The sequence below is a fragment of the Drosophila tropicalis genome, unplaced genomic scaffold (assembly GCF_018151085.1).
Source record: "Drosophila tropicalis isolate 14030-0801.00 unplaced genomic scaffold, ASM1815108v1 contig_443, whole genome shotgun sequence".
Lineage (NCBI taxonomy): Eukaryota > Metazoa > Arthropoda > Insecta > Diptera > Drosophilidae > Drosophila > Drosophila tropicalis.
Genome location: NW_027172907.1, coordinates 5,632,194 through 5,654,398, shown reverse-complemented (window position 1 = coordinate 5,654,398; position 22,205 = coordinate 5,632,194). Strand labels below are relative to the sequence as shown.

Below are 22,205 nucleotides of genomic sequence, written 5' to 3'. Positions count from 1 at the left end.
TTGAATGCAGTTCGATAGTCCTGATCCTGGAGAACCAGAAAAGGTATGTCCTGTCGAAATCGGATGATGTCCTGCGAAGTTATAAGCTCGAGAAAATAATCCTTGTTTCGTTTTTTAGCTCTAAAATCCACAAATCCTGCCGCAGGACGAAAGGACATGGCTCCTTCAGATGTCCTTGGTGAACTTTACGTATTGGAATGAAAAAAAAGTTGGGGTCATCTAAGAACGGAGGTCACAAAAATTACCGAAAAGGTCCTTGTTCTCAGCTATCCGAAGGACATTCCAGGACCTTGTGATCTCAGGCGATGTGGACGAAGAAGGACTTTCATCTGGCCAAAGGACATCTGAATTATCCTTAAAATATCCAAGTTATAAGCAGTTTTGTGATTTTTCGACTTGTAATTTTTAAGTGAAAAATTTATGTAGCATACTTTTGTGGTTAATAATATGAATTTTTTAAAAAGTGTTGCCTACTTATTTGGGTTAAAAGGGAATTAACGAATATTTCGCATGTCCTTGGATGGATCAGGACGAAAGTGGTGTCAAACGAATCCTTTCATTAAGGACAACAAACTGTAAAAAGGACATCCCGATAATCCTGCGAGGAGCTGAGATATTAAGGATTTTCTGATTTTCCGGTTTTGTTGCATACTTTTAGGCGTTTTGGCCTTTTTAAGATCCTTAAAAAATTTTGTATTGCCTACTTTTAGGCGTTTGAAACTGTGGGGAAGAAAAATAAATTTCTGTTGCATACTTTTAGGCGTTTAAGCGTGTGGGGTAAGAAAATTAAAATATGTTGCCTACTTTTAGGCGGTTGAGCTTGTGGCGGATCGTACAAGCCCAAACGCCTAAAAGTATGCAGTGGAAATTAATTTTGCTCCCCCACAAGCTCAACAGCCTAAAAGTAGGCAACAGATTTTAATTTTCTTACCCCACACGCTTAAACGCCTAAAAGTATGCAACAGAAATTTATTTTTCTTCCCCACAGGTTCAAACGCCTAAAAGTAGGCAATACAAAATTTTCAAGGATCTTAAAAAGGCCAAAACGCCTAAAAGTATGCAACAAAACCGGAAAATCAGAAAATCCTTAATATCTCAGCTCCTCGCAGGATTATCGGGATGTCCTTTTTACAGTTTATTGTCCTTAATGAAAGGATTCGTTTGACACCACTTTCGTCCTGATCCATCCAAGGACATGCGAAATATTCGTTAATTCCCTTTTAACCCAAATAAGTAGGCAACACTTTTTAAAAAAATTCATATTATTAACCACAAAAGTATGCTACATAAATTTTTCACTTAAAAATTACAAGTCGAAAAATCACAAAACTGCTTATAACTCGGCTATTTTAAGGATAATTCAGATGTCCTTTGGCCAGATGAAAGTCCTTCTTCGTCCACATCGCCTGAGATCACAAGGTCCTGGAATGTCCTTCGGATAGCTGAGAACAAGGACCTTTTCGGTAATTTTTGTGACCTCCGTTCTTAGATGACCCCCAGTTTTTTTCATGCCAATACGTAAAGATCATCAAGGACATCTTAAGGAGCCATGTACTTTCGTCCTGCGGCAGGATTTGTGGATTTTAGAGCTAAAAAACGAAAAAAGGATTATTTTCTAGAGCTTATAACTTCGCAGGACATTGACCGAATTCGACAGGACATACCTTTTCTGGTTCTCCAGGATCAGGACTATCGAACTGCATTCAAGGATTTTCAATATCCTTACAAAAATATTGCTTGAATTTTTGTAAGGGGGAGAGTCAGAAAAATGGCCAAAAATCGCAAAAATACAAGAAATATCCTTATTACTCAGCCATTTCAAGGACGATCAGGATGTTCTTTGGTCAGATTGTAGTCCTTGGTGACCCGCATCGACTGACACTATCAGATCCTGGAATGTCCTTTTGGGAGCTGAGATAAAAGGACTTTTTTGCTGAAAGAAAAAAGGCAAATATCTCGCGAGTCCTTTGAAGGATCAGGACGAATCTGATGTCAAAAGATTCGAATCATCAAGGACAATAGTTGGTGCAAAGGACATGGCTATAGTCCTGCGGAGAGCGGAGATATCAAGGTTTTTGTAGTTTTCCCCCCGATTTTTTTGTCCTTTGCTTCAATTTGGGACTTGGAAAAAATTAGAAGTCCAAAAATTAGAAAACTGCTCATAACTCGGCCATTTCAAGGACGAGAGGAATGTCTTTTGGCGTGAGGAAGCTCCTTTACCATGTGCATCGATTTACATCCTCAGGTCCTGTGATGTCCTTCGGATAGCTGAGAACAAGGACCTTTTCAGAATATTTCATATCCTTCATCCTTAGATGACCCCCAGTTTTTTTCATGCCAATACGTAAAGATCATCAAGGACATCTTAAGGAGCCATGTACTTTCGTCCTGCGGCAGGATTTGTGGATTTTAGAGCTAAAAAACGAAAAAAGGATTATTTTCTAGAGCTTATAACTTCGCAGGACATTGACCGAATTCGACAGGACATACCTTTTCTGGTTCTCCAGGATCAGGACTATCGAACTGCATTCAAGGATTTTCAATATCCTTACAAAAATATTGCTTGAATTTTTGTAAGGGGGAGAGTCAGAAAAATGGCCAAAAATCGCAAAAATACAAGAAATATCCTTATTACTCAGCCATTTCAAGGACGATCAGGATGTTCTTTGGTCAGATTGTAGTCCTTGGTGACCCGCATCGACTGACACTATCAGATCCTGGAATGTCCTTTTGGGAGCTGAGATAAAAGGACTTTTTTGCTGAAAGAAAAAAGGCAAATATCTCGAGAGTCCTTTGAAGGATCAGGACGAATCTGATGTCAAAAGATTCGAATCATCAAGGACAATAGTTGGTGCAAAGGACATGGCTATAGTCCTGCGGAGAGCGGAGATATCAAGGTTTTTGTAGTTTTCCCCCGATTTTTTTGTCCTTTGCTTCAATTTGGGACTTGGAAAAAATTAGAAGTCCAAAAATTAGAAAACTGCTCATAACTCGGCCATTTCAAGGACGAGAGGAATGTCTTTTGGCGTGAGGAAGCTCCTTTACCATGTGCATCGATTTACATCCTCAGGTCCTGTGATGTCCTTCGGATAGCTGAGAACAAGGACCTTTTCAGAATATTTCATGTCCTTCATCCTTAGATGACCCCCAGTTTTTTTCATGCCAATACGTAAAGATCATCAAGGACATCTTAAGGAGCCATGTACTTTCGTCCTGCGGCAGGATTTGTGGATTTTAGAGCTAAAAAACGAAAAAAGGATTATTTTCTAGAGCTTATAACTTCGCAGGACATTGACCGAATTCGACAGGACATATCTTTTCTGGTTCTCCAGGATCAGGACTATCGAACTGCATTCAAGGATTTTCAATATCCTTACAAAAATATTGCTTGAATTTTTGTAAGGGGGAGAGTCAGAAAAATGGCCAAAAATCGCAAAAATACAAGAAATATCCTTATTACTCAGCCATTTCAAGGACGATCAGGATGTTCTTTGGTCAGATTGTAGTCCTTGGTGACCCGCATCGACTGACACTATCAGATCCTGGAATGTCCTTTTGGGAGCTGAGATAAAAGGACTTTTTTGCTGAAAGAAAAAAGGCAAATATCTCGAGAGTCCTTTGAAGGATCAGGACGAATCTGATGTCAAAAGATTCGAATCATCAAGGACAATAGTTGGTGCAAAGGACATGGCTATAGTCCTGCGGAGAGCGGAGATATCAAGGTTTTTGTAGTTTTCCCCCGATTTTTTTGTCCTTTGCTTCAATTTGGGACTTGGAAAAAATTAGAAGTCCAAAAATTAGAAAACTGCTCATAACTCGGCCATTTCAAGGACGAGAGGAATGTCTTTTGGCGTGGGGAAGCTCCTTTACCATGTGCATCGATTTACATCCTCAGGTCCTGGGATGTCCTTCGGATAGCTGAGAACAAGGACCTTTTCAGAATATTTCATGTCCTTCATCATTAGATGACACCCAGTTTTTTTCATGCCAATATGTGGAGATGATCAAGGACATCTTAAGGAGCCATGTCCTTTGGTCCTGCGGCAGGATTTGTGGATTTTAGAGCTAAAAAACGAAAAAAGGATTATTTTCTAGAGCTTATAACTTCGCAGGACATTGACCGAATTCGACAGGACATACCTTTTCTGGTTCTCCAGGATCAGGACTATCGAACTGCATTCAAGGATTTTCAATATCCTTACAAAAATATTGCTTGAATTTTTGTAAGGGGGAGAGTCAGAAAAATGGCCAAAAATCGCAAAAATACAAGAAATATCCTTATTACTCAGCCATTTCAAGGACGATCAGGATGTCTTTTGGTCAGATGATAGTTCTTGTTGATCCTCATCGAGTGACACTATCAGATCCTGGAATGTCCTTTTGGGAGCTGAGATAAAAGGACTTTTTTGCTGAAAGAAAAAAGGCAAATATCTCGCGAGTCCTTTGAAGGATCGGGACGAATCTGATGTCAAAAGATTCGAATCATCAAGGACTATAGTTGGTGCAAAGGACATGGCTATAGTCCAGCGGAGAGCGGAGATATCAAGGTTTTTGTAGTTTTCCCCCCGATTTTTTTGTCCTTTGCTTCAATTTGGGACTTGGAAAAAATTAGAAGTCCAAAAATTAGAAAACTGCTCATAACTCGGCCATTTCAAGGACGAGAGGAATGTCTTTTGGCGTGAGGAAGCTCCTTTACCATGTGCATCGATTTACATCCTCAGGTCCTGTGATGTCCTTCGGATAGCTGAGAACAAGGACCTTTTCAGAATATTTCATGTCCTTCATCCTTAGATGACCCCCAGTTTTTTTCATGCCAATACGTAAAGATCATCAAGGACATCTTAAGGAGCCATGTACTTTCGTCCTGCGGCAGGATTTGTGGATTTTAGAGCTAAAAAACGAAAAAAGGATTATTTTCTAGAGCTTATAACTTCGCAGGACATTGACCGAATTCGACAGGACATATCTTTTCTGGTTCTCCAGGATCAGGACTATCGAACTGCATTCAAGGATTTTCAATATCCTTACAAAAATATTGCTTGAATTTTTGTAAGGGGGAGAGTCAGAAAAATGGCCAAAAATCGCAAAAATACAAGAAATATCCTTATTACTCAGCCATTTCAAGGACGATCAGGATGTTCTTTGGTCAGATTGTAGTCCTTGGTGACCCGCATCGACTGACACTATCAGATCCTGGAATGTCCTTTTGGGAGCTGAGATAAAAGGACTTTTTTGCTGAAAGAAAAAAGGCAAATATCTCGAGAGTCCTTTGAAGGATCAGGACGAATCTGATGTCAAAAGATTCGAATCATCAAGGACAATAGTTGGTGCAAAGGACATGGCTATAGTCCTGCGGAGAGCGGAGATATCAAGGTTTTTGTAGTTTTCCCCCGATTTTTTTGTCCTTTGCTTCAATTTGGGACTTGGAAAAAATTAGAAGTCCAAAAATTAGAAAACTGCTCATAACTCGGCCATTTCAAGGACGAGAGGAATGTCTTTTGGCGTGGGGAAGCTCCTTTACCATGTGCATCGATTTACATCCTCAGGTCCTGGGATGTCCTTCGGATAGCTGAGAACAAGGACCTTTTCAGAATATTTCATGTCCTTCATCCTTAGATGACACCCAGTTTTTTTCATGCCAATATGTGGAGATGATCAAGGACATCTTAAGGAGCCATGTCCTTTCGTCCTGCGGCAGGATTTGTGGATTTTAGAGCTAAAAAACGAAAAAAAGGATTATTTTCTAGAGCTTATAACTTCGCAGGACATTGACCGAATTCGACAGGACATACCTTTTCTGGTTCTCCAGGATCAGGACTATCGAACTGCATTCAAGGATTTTCAATATCCTTACAAAAATATTGCTTGAATTTTTGTAAGGGGGAGAGTCAGAAAAATGGCCAAAAATCGCAAAAATACAAGAAATATCCTTATTACTCAGCCATTTCAAGGACGATCAGGATGTCTTTTGGTCAGATGATAGTTCTTGTTGATCCTCATCGAGTGACACTATCAGATCCTGGAATGTCCTTTTGGGAGCTGAGATAAAAGGACTTTTTTGCTGAAAGAAAAAAGGCAAATATCTCGCGAGTCCTTTGAAGGATCGGGACGAATCTGATGTCAAAAGATTCGAATCATCAAGGACTATAGTTGGTGCAAAGGACATGGCTATAGTCCAGCGGAGAGCGGAGATATCAAGGTTTTTGTAGTTTTCCCCCGATTTTTTTGTCCTTTGCTTCAATTTGGGACTTATAAAAAATTAGAAGTCCAAAAATTAGAAAACTGCTCATAACTCGGCCATTTCAAGGACGAGAGGAATGTCTTTTGGCGTGAGGAAGCTCCTTTACCATGTGCATCGATTTACATCCTCAGGTCCTGTGATGTCCTTCGGATAGCTGAGAACAAGGACCTTTTCAGAATATTTCATGTCCTTCATCCTTAGATGACCCCCAGTTTTTTCATGCCAATACGTAAAGATCATCAAGGACATCTTAAGGAGCCATGTACTTTCGTCCTGCGGCAGGATTTGTGGATTTTAGAGCTAAAAAACGAAAAAAGGATTATTTTCTAGAGCTTATAACTTCGCAGGACATTGACCGAATTCGACAGGACATATCTTTTCTGGTTCTCCAGGATCAGGACTATCGAACTGCATTCAAGGATTTTCAATATCCTTACAAAAATATTGCTTGAATTTTTGTAAGGGGGAGAGTCAGAAAAATGGCCAAAAATCGCAAAAATACAAGAAATATCCTTATTACTCAGCCATTTCAAGGACGATCAGGATGTTCTTTGGTCAGATTGTAGTCCTTGGTGACCCGCATCGACTGACACTATCAGATCCTGGAATGTCCTTTTGGGAGCTGAGATAAAAGGACTTTTTTGCTGAAAGAAAAAAGGCAAATATCTCGAGAGTCCTTTGAAGGATCAGGACGAATCTGATGTCAAAAGATTCGAATCATCAAGGACAATAGTTGGTGCAAAGGACATGGCTATAGTCCTGCGGAGAGCGGAGATATCAAGGTTTTTGTAGTTTTCCCCCGATTTTTTTGTCCTTTGCTTCAATTTGGGACTTGGAAAAAATTAGAAGTCCAAAAATTAGAAAACTGCTCATAACTCGGCCATTTCAAGGACGAGAGGAATGTCTTTTGGCGTGGGGAAGCTCCTTTACCATGTGCATCGATTTACATCCTCAGGTCCTGGGATGTCCTTCGGATAGCTGAGAACAAGGACCTTTTCAGAATATTTCATGTCCTTCATCCTTAGATGACACCCAGTTTTTTTCATGCCAATATGTGGAGATGATCAAGGACATCTTAAGGAGCCATGTCCTTTCGTCCTGCGGCAGGATTTGTGGATTTTAGAGCTAAAAAACGAAAAAAGGATTATTTTCTAGAGCTTATAACTTCGCAGGACATTGACCGAATTCGACAGGACATACCTTTTCTGGTTCTCCAGGATCAGGACTATCGAACTGCATTCAAGGATTTTCAATATCCTTACAAAAATATTGCTTGAATTTTTGTAAGGGGGAGAGTCAGAAAAATGGCCAAAAATCGCAAAAATACAAGAAATATCCTTATTACTCAGCCATTTCAAGGACGATCAGGATGTCTTTTGGTCAGATGATAGTTCTTGTTGATCCTCATCGAGTGACACTATCAGATCCTGGAATGTCCTTTTGGGAGCTGAGATAAAAGGACTTTTTGCTGAAAGAAAAAAGGCAAATATCTCGCGAGTCCTTTGAAGGATCGGGACGAATCTGATGTCAAAAGATTCGAATCATCAAGGACTATAGTTGGTGCAAAGGACATGGCTATAGTCCAGCGGAGAGCGGAGATATCAAGGATTTTGTAGCTTTCCTCAGATTTTTTGATCCTTTTCTTCAATTTGGGACTTGGAAAAAATTACAAGTCCAAAATTAGAAAACTGCTCATAACTCCGTCATTTCAAGGACGAGAGGAATGTCTTTTGGCGTGGGGAAGCTCCTTTACCATGTACATCGATTTACATCCTCAGGTCCTGGGATGTCCTTCGGATAGCTGAGAACAAGGACCTTTTCAGAATATTTCATGTCCTTCATCCTTAGATGACCCCCAGTTTTTTTCATGCCAATATGTGGAGATGATCAAGGACATCTTAAGGAGCCATGTCCTTTCGTCCTGCGGCAGGATTTGTGGATTTTAGAGCTAAAAAACGAAAAAAGGATTATTTTCTAGAGCTTATAACTTCGCAGGACATTGACCGAATTCGACAGGACATACCTTTTCTGGTTCTCCAGGATCAGGACTATTGAACTGCATTCAAGGATTTTCAATATCCTTACAAAAATATTGCTTGAATTTTTGTAAGGGGGAGAGTCAGAAAAATGGCCAAAAATCGCAAAAATACAAGAAATATCCTTATTACTCAGCCATTTCAAGGACGATCAGGATGTCCTTTGGTCAGATGATAGTCCTTAATGAACTGCTTCGACTGGCACTAACAGATCCTGGAATGTCCTTCGGGTGGCTGAGATAAAAGGACTTTTTTGCTGAAAGAAAAAAGGCAAATATCTCGCGAGTCCTTTGAAGGATCGGGACGAATCTGATGTCAAAAGATTCGAATCATCAAGGACTATAGTTGGTGCAAAGGACATGGCGGTAGTCCTGCGGAGAGCGGAGATATCAAGGGTTTTGTGGTTTTCCTCAGATTTTTTGATCCTTTTCTTCAATTTGGGACTTGGAAAAAATTACAAGTCCAAAAATTAGAAAACTGCTCATAACTCCGTCATTTCAAGGACGAGAGGAATGTCTTTTGGCGTGGGGAAGCTCCTTTACCATGTGCATCGATTTACATCCTCAGGTCCTGGGATGTCCTTCGGATAGCTGAGAACAAGGACTTTTTCAGAATATTTCATGTCCTTCATCCTTAGATGACCCCCAGTTTTTTTCATGCCAATATGTGGAGATGATCAAGGACATCTTAAGGAGCCATGTCCTTTCGTCCTGCGGCAGGATTTGTGGATTTTAGAGCTAAAAAACGAAAAAAAGGATTATTTTTTCGAGCTTATAACTTCACAGGGCATTGACCGAATTCAAGAGGACATACCTTTTTTGCTTCTCCAGGATCAGGACTATCGAACTGCATTCAAGGATTTTCGATACCCTTCCAAAAATGTTGCTTGAATTTTTGTAAGGGGGAGAGTCAGAAAAATGGCCAAAAATCGCAAAAATACAAGAAATATCCTTATTACTCAGCCATTTCAAGGACGATCAGGATGTCCTTTGGTCAGATGATAGTCCTTAATGAACTGCTTCGACTGGCACTAACAGATCCTGGAATGTCCTTCGGGTGGCTGAGATAAAAGGACTTTTTTGCTGAAAGAAAAAGGCAAATATCTCGCGAGTCCTTTGAAGGATCGGGACGAATCTGATGTCAAAAGATTCGAATCATCAAGGACTATAGTTGGTGCAAAGGACATGGCGGTAGTCCTGCGGAGAGCGGAGATATCAAGGGTTTTGTGGTTTTCCTCAGATTTTTTGATCCTTTTCTTCAATTTGGGACTTGGAAAAAATTACAAGTCCAAAAATTAGAAAACTGCTCATAACTCCGTCATTTCAAGGACGAGAGGAATGTCTTTTGGCGTGGGGAAGCTCCTTTACCATGTGCATCGATTTACATCCTCAGGTCCTGGGATGTCCTTCGGATAGCTGAGAACAGGGACCTTTTCAGAATATTTCATGTCCTTCATCCTTAGATGACCCCCAGTTTTTTTCATTCCAATACGTAAAGTTCACCAAGGACGTCTTAAGGATGCATGTCCTTTCGTCCTGCGGCAGGATTTGCGGATTTTAGAGCTAAAAAACGAAAAAAAGGATTATTTTTTCGAGCTTATAACTTCACAGGGCATTGACCGAATTCAAGAGGACATACCTTTTTTGCTTCTCCAGGATCAGGACTATCGAACTGCATTCAAGGATTTTCGATACCCTTCCAAAAATGTTGCTTGAATTTTTGTAAGGGGGAGAGTCAGAAAAATGGCCAAAAATCGCAAAAATACAAGAAATATCCTTATTACTCAGCCATTTCAAGGACGATCAGGATGTCCTTTGGTCAGATGATAGTCCTTAATGAACTGCTTCGACTGGCACTAACAGATCCTGGAATGTCCTTCGGGTGGCTGAGATAAAAGGACTTTTTTGCTGAAAGAAAAAAGGCAAATATCTCGCGAGTCCTTTGAAGGATCGGGACGAATCTGATGTCAAAAGATTCGAATCATCAAGGACTATAGTTGGTGCAAAGGACATGGCGGTAGTCCTGCGGAGAGCGGAGATATCAAGGGTTTTGTGGTTTTCCTCAGATTTTTTTGATCCTTTTCTTCAATTTGGGACTTGGAAAAAATTACAAGTCCAAAAATTAGAAAACTGCTCATAACTCCGTCATTTCAAGGACGAGAGGAATGTCTTTTGGCGTGGGGAAGCTCCTTTACCATGTGCATCGATTTACATCCTCAGGTCCTGGGATGTCCTTCGGATAGCTGAGAACAAGGACTTTTTCAGAATATTTCATGTCCTTCATCCTTAGATGACCCCCAGTTTTTTTCATGCCAATATGTGGAGATGATCAAGGACATCTTAAGGAGCCATGTCCTTTCGTCCTGCGGCAGGATTTGTGGATTTTAGAGCTAAAAAACGAAAAAAGGATTATTTTCTAGAGCTTATAACTTCGCAGGACATTGACCGAATTCGACAGGACATACCTTTTCTGGTTCTCCAGGATCAGGACTATTGAACTGCATTCAAGGATTTTCGATACCCCTTCCAAAAATGTTGCTTGAATTTTTGTAAGGGGGAGAGTCAGAAAAATGGCCAAAAATCGCAAAAATACAAGAAATATCCTTATTACTCAGCCATTTCAAGGACGATCAGGATGTCCTTTGGTCAGATGATAGTCCTTAATGAACTGCTTCGACTGGCACTAACAGATCCTGGAATGTCCTTCGGGTGGCTGAGATAAAAGGACTTTTTTGCTGAAAGAAAAAAGGCAAATATCTCGCGAGTCCTTTGAAGGATCAGGACGAATCTGATGTCAAAAGATTCGAATCATCAAGGACAATAGTTGGTGCAAAGGACATGGCTATAGTCCTGCGGAGAGCGGAGATATCAAGGATTTTGTGGTTTTCCTCAGATTTTTTGATCCTTTTCTTCAATTTGGGACTTGGCAAAAATTACAAGTCAAAAAAACAGAAAACTGCTCATAACTCCGTCATTTCAAGGACGAGAGGAATGTCTTTTGGCGTGAGGAAGCTCCTTTACCATGTGCATCGATTTACCTCCTCAGGTCCTGGAATGTTCTTCAAAAAGCTGAAAAAAGGACATTTTCAGAAAATTGTACGTCCGGTATTTTTAGCTTACCCCAACTTTTTTTGATATTAATCGATAGAGATCGTCAATGCGAAACCATGATCTTTCGTCCAGCAGCTGATTAGCGGATTTTAGAGCCTGAAAACAAAAAAAAATGTATTTATTATTCAATATTAAAAATTCTTCAAATTGTAATTTGATCAATTTGCAAAATACATATATAATAATATACATAACGCACACAACGAAATTTTCTAACTAACATTAAATCCTTGAAACCTGCATTATTCCACGTGCTGGCAACTTCTGTGGTGCCTTTTGTTTTTTATTTTCAAACACCGATTGTCACATCAGCTGTTTGCCGATACCCGATAACCGATATTTCGATTGTTCATAAGATATGTGCGGTATTTTTTAGAATGATTTTTTTGCAATGAGTTGGCAGCACTGATATTTGCCAACAGCTGGATCCGGCTGCTTTTGGTTGGTTTGCTTTGTGTCGTACTCTGCTTAATTAAATTAAAAAGACATTTCAGAGACTTCAGTTGTCTGACGGAGAGTGTGTGAAAAGTGCTGCATCATTAAGAACATATAAAACAGTTTAACAATGGGCGACAGCAATGTGGACTTGGGCAAATGTTTTGAAATAATTAACAATTTGGTTACTGATGCAGGCAGGGTGAGGAGAAATATGAAAACTTTCCATTTCCAGAGGAACTTTCCGTTACATTTTTGAAAAAAATATTTTCACAGCTCATTGCCCAAAACAATGAGACCCGTCAGGAGTTTGAATGCAAAAGCGGAGATATTGACTTGGTAACCCAAACGGACAAGGATGTGGAAAAGCTATTGATGGATGGCATACGCCAACAATTTCCCGATCATAAGTAACGTTTGAAACTAGGACGAAGATAATACCAGCAAGTATTTTTATATTGTACATGAATTTCAGGTTCATTGGCGAGGAGGAGAGCAGCGGTGACAGTGGAGTGAATAAATTAACTGATGCACCCACTTGGATCATTGATCCTGTCGATGGTACAATGAATTTTGTGCATGCCTTTCCACATTCCTGTATTTCGGTGGGCCTGAAGGTGAATAAGGTCACGGAAATTGGTATTGTCTACAATCCGATATTGGAGCAACGTTTTACGGCTCGTCGTGGCCAAGGTGCCTACTATAATGGTCGACGTGTTCAAGTGAGTGGTCAAAAGGAGTTGGGCAAGGCGCTGGTCACCAGTGAATTTGGCACTACACGCGACCGAAACAAAATGAAATTGGTTAATGAGAACTTTGGTATAATGGCCGAACATGTGCACGGGTAGGTACTCCAATACACATCCATGGAATATCTGTTTGTAATCTTTCAATCTTTAGGCTACGTGCCTTGGGTTCAGCTGCTCTCAACATGTGTATGGTGGCATTGGGCGCTGCTGATGCCAATTACGAGTTTGGCATTCATGCCTGGGATGTCTGTGCTGGTGATTTAATAGTTCGAGAAGCTGGCGGTGTGGTTGTTGATCCCTCAGGTGGTAAATTTGATATTATGTCACGACGTGTCCTGGCTGCCTCGTCACCACAACTGGCCCATGAGATTTCATTGCTTTTGATACAGTGTTATCCACAACCACGCGATGATTGAATTTACACTTAATCATATATTCTTTATTGATTTATGATGCATTTCATACCATATTAACAAACAAACAAAACAAATTATTGTTAAAGAAGGAAGTTGCGCCTAGTCATTAATATTCCAAATAAACACATAGACAAATCTGTTTGTTCTATTGATAATTCTCTATTCAAAGTCTGATGTTTTGCTTTGCGTTTTTGCGTTTTTGCGTTTCTGTAATTTAATTACAATCTGCGGTATTTGTGTATGTGTTTTGCCTTTGAATTAGTTTTTTCGCAGCATTTATTCTTATCATTTTCAGCGGCTTTTTAGTGTGTTGTAGTGTTAGACATACGAGTATGTATGTATTTATATACATATATCTGTATATGGTTGAATTTCTAGTACATATTGTATATAAAGCAATATTTTGTTTCTTTATGTATTCATTTTTTATTTTTCATTATTTCTTTGTTCAACTTCTCTTAGATTTGATTAATAGTTTATGTAGAATGTCCGAAACAAAAGATCTGTTCAACAACTTTAATATAACTTTTGGAAACTTATTAAAAATGTTTGTATTTCAATTGCAATTTAAACAGAATGAGTGCAGTTAAAGCCATTTTCTTCCTCCTGGTGAGGACTTGTTGTTTCGTTTTAAAGTTTATGTTTAGAATATGGAAAACAAATCTGCTGTGGAAATTCATAAAAGAAAGTTTCAGTCCAAAATGTGAATATCGAATTGTGTGTTGGTCTAACTAGAGAACTAGCAATGCGATCAGATTCCAAATTTCCAGCAAGTATATACATATGTGATCCATACATATTTGATTTTGGATATCTGAAATTGCACTGACTTGCCTTCAGTCAATTTGTTGTGTCTGGTCTTAAGGGCATCTATGGGGTCGAGTTTCTCAGATAAAATTGTGTTTCCAATTGTTTACATTGAACAATCCTCTTGATATATATATAGTTATACCTAAGTATACATATACATATATATGTATATTGCTATGTCTATTCTTTATCTTGCTTGTGTTTGTTTTGCTCTAATTGTGAATAGTGTTTTTTTTATTTGGACACTTAACTGAAGATGAGGAGGAAAAAATAAAGGAATGAAAAACAAAAAATCTTGCTAGATAGATAATATTTGTCGCTTTATCTTTAGTTTTGCTGTTAGGAAGTTGCCATTTCTTACGGAATTGTTTAATATTTTATTGGTTTTGGTTTTGTTTTTTTTATCGTTTTATTTTTGTATCATTTTTCATATAGAATATTTACTATGATTAATACCATATTTAAATTGTTTAGTTTTATTAAAATTTGACACATCATTTGAAAAATGTAATCAAAGCTACAAGTAGGTAAAAAAAATTGTATCTATACATATACTATATGTATATATATATATATATATATATATATATATATATATATATATATATATATATACATACATATATTATATATATATAAGTTAATTGTTTTGCCTACTAACGTACACCAAAGGAGATCCTCAATCTCATTTATGCGCACTGGTTTACAAAACTTTCAACACAGAGGTCCTTCCCCGACTTTCTATCATATATGTATATAAAGTACAACATATTTGGTTCAGATATAGAATATATGTACCTATAAAGGTAAGTTGGGGAATTTTGTGCTGAAATGATACAGAACGAAGCAGTTTTGATAGATTTGCGAGAAAAGTTTGCTTGCTTTTGAAGGTTTTGTTGTTTTGAAGATATTGCAAAAATTGTATTCCTATATATATAAGTATATATATATATTATATATACATATGTATGTATATGTATGTTTCAATAAGCGAAAAGGTACACATGGAGCATAAAATTGTTGTTTTTGCTTGTTTTTTTTTTTTTTTGTCACTACATCAACTTGTAGAATAAAAAGTTCTCTCTCTCTCTCTCTCTCTTTCTCTTCCTATTTATATATATATATATATATATATATTATATATGTATATATAAAATTCAACAATTAGAAGGTTGAAGTGTTAGCTGTTTGTTTTGGGGAAGAGTTTTACTGCTGGGTATTTGGACTTTTTTCTTCTCAATCTCTCAGTTTCGCCCAATTTTTAGTAGATTTGATTTACTCATACACATATATATATATATATATATATATTAATTATATATGGTATATCTACTGTATCCTATATAAATATATATATATATATATATATATATATATATATGTATACGATTCAATTTCCAACTAATTATGCCATTTGTTTTGGTATAAACTTAATATACACAGAATTTTTTTTGTTTGTTAGCACCAATCAATTCGAAAAAATTCATTCAAAACAATTTGATTGTTCCAAGTTCGTACACTTAATAATTATGAAATAACCTTTAAGATCCAGAATTTGTATTGCATCTCTCTAATGGTAATTGTAATTATTAATAATAATAGTAATAATAGTAATCATAATCATATTCATAATAATAATCATATTAATCGAGTTTTAAGAATTAAATTTAAATTTATTTACAATCAGATACAATAAACGCATCATCATCTGCCGACGACATATCGAGATATCGTCTATATTCATTATCAATTATCAATTTGAAATTATTTCAACTTAGTTACATAGATTCAACTTATTGGGTCTTTTTGCTGGTCATCATATATATAGTTGTATATATGTATATATATATATATATATATATATATATATGTGTATATAGCTAGATCTAAATTTTACATAAATTTTTCATCATTATTAAATGGTATTTTTTGTTTTAACATTATTTGTTTTATCATTTATATATATATATAAATAAAAAAAAAAAACCAGTATTGATCGAACTTTAACGCTCGCTTTTCAGTCGAGTTCTTGATGATAATGATGATTATGATGATGAATAATCATAATGATATTGATGATGATGAAGATTAGAGATAAACAAAGGGGAAGAATTTTGGCTCTCGGTGTTGTAGGCTTAAGGGCGAAGGGGGGAGGGGCGTTGTTTCATGAGTTTGACAAATGAAATAAATAATAGTTTATGTTTTGCGCTTAAGGATATGTTGTGCTGGATTGAGGGGCAGATAGAGGGAAGAGGAATTTCTTTTTTTGTTTTTTTTTTTTTGATTGATTTTCTTCTTGATCCTTTGGAAGTTCAATTTTTGCTGCTTATCATTGATGAACGTTGTTTATAGTTTATATATTTAATGTGTTTTGTAGTTAACTATTTTTTTCCATTAAATGTTGTTGCAGTGGATGTTGTTGTTGTTGAGTAGATGCCAGTGTGTGTGTGTGTGTGAAAATTTGTTGCTGCTGTTTTTTTGTCCACTTAAATTGTAAAACTTAAACAAATTTCTTATATATACATACATATGTAGGTATATATATATTTATGTGTATACAGAGCATAACTATACGATTTTGTTACTGTTGCTTTGTTTTAATTTTCTTTTTTTTTTTTGTTGTTGTTGTTGTTTGTTACGTTGCACGTATCCGCACATTGCCCCACTCCATCTACAGCTCATCATCTGCCTTGGGTATATCGAAGATCTCGGCAAATAGGGGTGGCAAACGCAGTTTGGTCCAATTCACTCGCAACCAGTCTAAATGTGAGAAATGTTTCGCACCCAATGACCGTAACTCTGGTATTTTAGCCTCCAGAGCTGGCATCAATTGCAGGGCCTGCGTTGAACCCGCTCTTGAGCGTAGAATTTGAACGCGCAGCGCCTCGGCAACCAGTTCCCGGGCTCGTCCTATAACCTTCGGTTCACTGAGGCCAGCACGGTCTGAGGCCAACAGCACCATGGCCGAGAATAGGCCAATTTCAGTATCGCTCAGGCCATAGGCATTCAGTGTGTTGGCAAAGTTTAGTAACGCATTCACAAAGTCCGTCTGAAAGTTGGATAAATCATTAGATTTCAATAACAAAATTTATGTTAAAAGCAATGCCAAGAAGAAAACAACTTCTGTTTTGACAGTAAACAGAATTAAGAACATTTTTCCATTGCAAAACTCACATCATAGAGTATTTCTAGCTGCTGTCGTGTCAGATAGGCACCATCGTCCAGCGTTAGAGTTGTATCATTGATCAGACGTGCCACATGTGTGAGCCACACTTCGAAAAAGCCCAGCTTGATGAGTATCAGTTGATCATCTTGTGTGAAATCACAGAAGCCAGGTACGCGTTTTGCGAATTCAACAATCCTTTGAACGCCTGGGGTTACACGTGCCGAGAATTGTTGCCATAGCCAAATTTTTTGAAATTCCAAACTTTCGGCTACTGTGGTGGCAATCTGCAAGAGATATTGAATATATGATATATATAGATGATGTCTCCACGTCATATAGGCTAGCTTTACTTACGCCATTTTGTGGCACTGTCACTGGACGTCGCATCAGTTCGCGTGTCAACTCCTCGGTGTAGGAGCAATTTAGGCGATGTGCCTGCGATACGCACATAATCACATCATAGACAGTCAGTTCATTTGCTGTGCCAACTAAACCATCATGACACATGGCCACCTGGCTGGTGCCATCCATGGAGCTAGTTGTGCCTACCATTTGCATTTGTTGTTGTTGCTGTTGTTGTTGTTGTTGTTGTTGATGTTGGTTGTGGTGCTGATGTTGATGCTGATGTTGATGTTGATGCTGATGATGATGACCGGCGACTACAACAACTCCTACACTTACGCCGCTGGCTCCACCAATTGCATTGATGTTACTGTTACTGTTGTTGTTGGTATTGCTGTTGGTGTTGTTGTTGTTGTTGATGTTGCTGCTGTTGTTGTTATTTGTGTTGTGGTTGTTGTTGTTGTTGGCACTATTGCAACCGCCCAGCTCCGTTGGCGATGAGGCAATCGAACACATTTGTGGCGTTTGTGGTGTACTTGGTGTATTCACGCGAACGCTGCTGCTCGCATGCGGTTGTTGTTGTTGTTGTATCAAATGTTGTTGTTGTTGTTGTTGTTGTTGCTGCTGCTGCTGCAATGAAGTTGTATGCAAATCATCTACATTTAAACTTGCATTGGTTGTGGATGAGCAATTGCTATTGTTGGATGCCGTGGATGTGGAGCCAACAGCTGCAACAGTTGCTGCTGCAACGACGGCGGCAGCTCCGTTCAGCTCACGGGAACGCTTGGGTACACGACCATAACGTACAGCTACAACGAAAATCAAAATAAAACGGACAGAGTCCATTAGTACAAATATTTACGTATACTTAATGTCAGCCTAAAAGTATGCACCACAATTTTTTTATTTTCATTCCCTCAATTGAGAGATTAATTTTGATTAAACAACATTTCAAATGTAATTTTCAAGTCAAATAAATATACTAAATGTTTCTATAGTTAATGTCTTTTGGCGAATTTTCAATTTAATGTTTCGACTTTTCATCAGGTCTCAGGAATTGGTTAAATAAATTAACAGATGAACACAGTTTGAAAATATATTTATCTGTGACCATTATAATTGTTAGACAAGCCGCTTGACAACCGAGAGCTAAACTATTTTTTGGTATATTAATTTATTTAAGAAATATATGAAAAAAAAAAAAGAACAGCAGAATACAAATTTTGTGGTTGAACTAATTTCACATTCACAATTTGTTTTCATGTTTCTGCTTACTCATTGAACTATTTATTTCAAGTTTTATCTTAAAAACATAATCTAACATTTCGGGCTCACATAAATGTCTTTTAAATGAAAATAACAAAATACTCGATTAATTATTTTTTCTTTTTTTGTTTTGTTTTTGCTTTCCTGTTGTATGAAAAAGCAATTTAAACAGAAACTAAACTGGCACACGCATAAATCTTATAAATCTGCGTCACACACTTGTGGATACGCATTTTCTGTTTTTGTAAGGAATATCTCTTGTATCTCTATTTGCTTGCTTGCTCATCATCATCATCATCATCATCATTATCATCATCGTCATGTGAGATTGTCAACATTTTTCCTATGCTATCAACTAGAAAATTTCGCTTGTACAACTTGTTGGCCTGAAGGCCGAAAGCAATCTTTGTCTAATAGATTTTTCTCAATTTAGTTTCTTCTCATTTTTTTATGAAATTTTCTTGTTAATTTTCACTTGAAATGAAATGTTCATTAGCAAGACATTGTGGCTCCTCTTGGATGTTGCCAGTGAATGATTTGGTACATGAAATATCTTTTGTGCAACCAAATACTCAAAGAGCATATTTTATTAATTAAAATCGCATTTGGTTGAGGCAGACGCAAAGAGACCTAGAGACAGAGACAGAGCCAGAGCCAATGGCAGACGCAGCTGCTCCAGTTGCTGGCTTTTAACATGCTCGTTTCACTGCTGCTGCTGCTGCTGCTGCCATCGACACTCACAACGCTCACTTTATCAGTGGGACATTGACCCACTGTGCTCAATATACAAAACGGAGGCAAGTGATTTTGTTGCTGCTGCTGCTGTTGGCTGTTGCCTGTTGTTGTTATTGGTTTTTTGCTGTATTTCTTTTGGCTTTGTCTTGTTTATTGTGGTTTTTGTGGTAGCCGCCGGCAATTTCAAAACACACAAACGCACACACACACAATTCCCCCCGCCCCAACTTCCCACCCCCAGCACCACACCACACAGAGCCCCACCTCCAGTCGCAGTCTCAAACTAATGATGAAATTTTGGCCGCCGCCCTGACCAAAAATAATAACCAACAGCTGACATTCCGCTATCTGTTTGCAAAAGATACTTCCATATGAGACTTTTGCTTTGCTGCCGGAAAACTTTTATGCACGCAAACCACCACCAGCAGCAGCAGCAGCAGCAGCAGCAGCAGAGACAACGTCAACGGCAGCATCATGCAAAGTGAAAGATGGCCATTAGTGACCAAAAGTTGGCCAACAAAACACCAAACACATTGACCCAAATATTTTTCAGCTACTAGATTCAGACTTTGCTTTTTTTTTCTTTCATTCTTTCTTTCTTCTTATGACAAGAAAGGGCAGCTCGTCTTTTTATGATCGTTTTTAAGTAGGTATCTCTATATAATATATAAGCTAATTATGAAAAGATTCCCATGCTAATTCTCTTCCAAAAGTGTTAATAGCCAAAAATGGAAACCCTTAATGACATTTGAACAAATAAGTCACTTAAAGAAATCGAAAAGAAATCCCAATTTAAACACACGCTCTTTCAATTCTAAACTTTTTTTCATTCATAGATAGATTGAGTCTTTACCATTTAGTTTAGTCAATTTCTGTCTTGACCAAGTTGGCAAAGTGACAAACAAGGTAGTTACACTTCCTTTTAATGATCAAGGAAAACAAACCAACTTTAAACTTACATACATAAGTGACAAATTTCCCTTAATTTTTCATAATCAATATGAATTCGCTCTGGTGAAAGTTCAAAATTTAACCAACAATATCAGCAACTATACAAATTCTTACCATCAAAAACGAATTGTCGATTTGGTTATAACAATTGTCTCTGATTCAGAAAGGTTTGAAGGCATTTCATAACTGACTTCAGGAAAAGAAAAAACTGAAAACTTAAGTTTATGGTTTCTGTAATCCCAACTAAGATATTTTAATTTTCAGTTGATGTTAGACATTGTCATTAATGGCCATAATTCTCAGTTGTGGTATTTATGAATTAAGATTAAGGTATACCCATATTCATTCTAAAAAATTCTATTAATAGCTAACAATCCTAATCATATAATATATATAGGTGCATTGTTTTGCTTTTATCTTATCTGTAGTTATTTTCATTTTTTTTTTGTTTTTTTATTAATAATTATCATCAGCATTTTGTTTTTCATTCTCTGTCTCTCCCTCGGCTGGCCGACTGCTTGGTTGGTATAGAAAAAACCTTGTCACAGTTTCAGTTTCACGCTTTTCACTCGCTCAATGAAACTTGTCTCATTTTGGGGCGTTAATTGTCACAGCTCGTAAATTAATTATGGCATAATAATCACAATAATAATAAGTAAGACACCGGGCATAACATTGCGTACTGCATAGGTTGTAATTTATATACTACATACATGCATGCATTGGCCACGAACTCACAACTACTACTACTACTATTAGTTGGCATAAAGGTCTAATATATGTTTATATATTGTATATCAAGATCCAACGATTGTCGGCTGTCATCTGCTAATTGCCTGTGGCGGGCATTTGGTGCTCTTGCTCTGTTTATTTTAAGGTGGTTTCAATTAGCAGCTCATTCCTTATAATGTTGGCCATATAAAAGACTATATGTCTGTGTGTGTATGTATGTATATGTATTCATATATTGGGACACATCGAGTAGCCTTTGACTGCACGATTTGTTTGCTCGTTTATTTGTTTTGTTTATTTATTTGTTTCTTTATCGATTTGTGCAGATTTCTGCCATTGAAATGTGTGATTTGAAGTGGGCATTGAAATCATTTTAAAGAGCCCCCAAAATCTCAATGGATTTTATATTTTAAGTGTTTAAGATTTTGGATGATACCAACAAACGAACAAACAAAGCTTCAAAACTGGGTTAAACTAAAATCATGGAAAAATCCTCGAAGAACTTAACTCTTATTAGTTTTTTTTTTTGTCAAGTTCTCAAAACAAAATTAAAATGAAATAAATTAGAGTCGAATTTATTGTAAAATTAAGCTTCTTCAATACTTTTAGATTGTTTCATTTTGTCTTGGTTTTTTTCTTATTTGGAAAGGGGATTATTTTGTTTTTTGTTCTCTTTTCTTGGTTGGACCAACGGGGCAACACATTTCATAACAAATTGAATTTTCTTTTTGCTTTTCCAAGCTGACCCCATTTCTGTAGCTGTATGCTCAGCATTATTCATTTTGGGTCCCCATAATCCCCATCATTACTTATTCAATCGCTTGGGCTTAAGTAGTTGCTGTTTTTTGCTCCACATTCTCCTCTGCCTGTCACCTGTCACCACCCACCCATACCCAAACTCACACCCACACCCGACACTCACTTTTCTTTTACTTCACTTTACTCAACTGTCCAGGTCAACATCATCTATTACACACACACATAGACACACATCCCGGACTCGATGCTGGCCCAGCCTAAGCTGAAAACTTTTTTCCCACTATTCTTCTTGCTGGGCTCCAGCTAAAAGCATCTTAAGTGATTTAGTGCAGTCAAATGATGACAAGCACGATAGGCCGAGAGGGAGGGCTGTCGGTCGGTGTGTTTGTCTCTGTGTGTGTGTGTGTGGGGGGGGGCTACACAAACACGTTTTCGAAGAGCAGACAACCGGCAGGAG

The 22,205-nt window shown here is 37.6% G+C and overlaps 2 protein-coding genes across 3 annotated transcripts in view; one reads left to right on the top strand and one right to left on the bottom strand.

The window, feature by feature from the left end:
- Positions 1-11,804: 11,804 nt before the first annotated feature.
- LOC137573884 (inositol monophosphatase 1) lies at positions 11,805-13,149 on the top strand. Its single transcript, XM_068285953.1, has 4 exons — positions 11,805-12,024; positions 12,099-12,232; positions 12,298-12,666; positions 12,723-13,149. The coding sequence occupies exons 1-4, from the start codon at positions 11,953-11,955 to the stop codon at positions 12,985-12,987; spliced, it is 840 nt and encodes a 279-aa protein (XP_068142054.1). The 5' UTR covers positions 11,805-11,952; the 3' UTR covers positions 12,988-13,149.
- Positions 13,150-15,811: 2,662 nt separating this feature from the next.
- Positions 15,812-22,205, bottom strand: part of Eip78C (Ecdysone-induced protein 78C) — a 46,562-nt gene continuing 40,168 nt past the window's right edge. For both annotated transcript variants that reach the window (XM_068286394.1, XM_068286393.1), the window contains 3 exons: positions 17,318-18,114; positions 16,972-17,247; positions 15,812-16,846 (listed from right to left, as the gene is read on the bottom strand). In XM_068286394.1, coding sequence (XP_068142495.1) covers positions 16,469-16,846; positions 16,972-17,247; positions 17,318-18,114 — 1,451 coding nt within the window. In that variant the 3' untranslated portion in view covers positions 15,812-16,468. The remainder of the gene's footprint in view (positions 16,847-16,971; positions 17,248-17,317; positions 18,115-22,205) is intronic.

What these genes read in the sequence shown, in the direction of transcription:
- LOC137573884 (XM_068285953.1), top strand. Translation starts at nt 11,953, where the DNA reads ATGGGCGACAGCAATGTGGACTTGGGCAAATGTTTTGAAATAATTAAC. An exon ending in TGGTTACTGATGCAGGCAGG is followed by an intron (nt 12,025 to 12,098) that starts GTGAGGAGAAAT and finishes ATATTTTCACAG; the next exon opens with CTCATTGCCCAAAACAATGA. An exon ending in CAACAATTTCCCGATCATAA is followed by an intron (nt 12,233 to 12,297) that starts GTAACGTTTGAA and finishes CATGAATTTCAG; the next exon opens with GTTCATTGGCGAGGAGGAGA.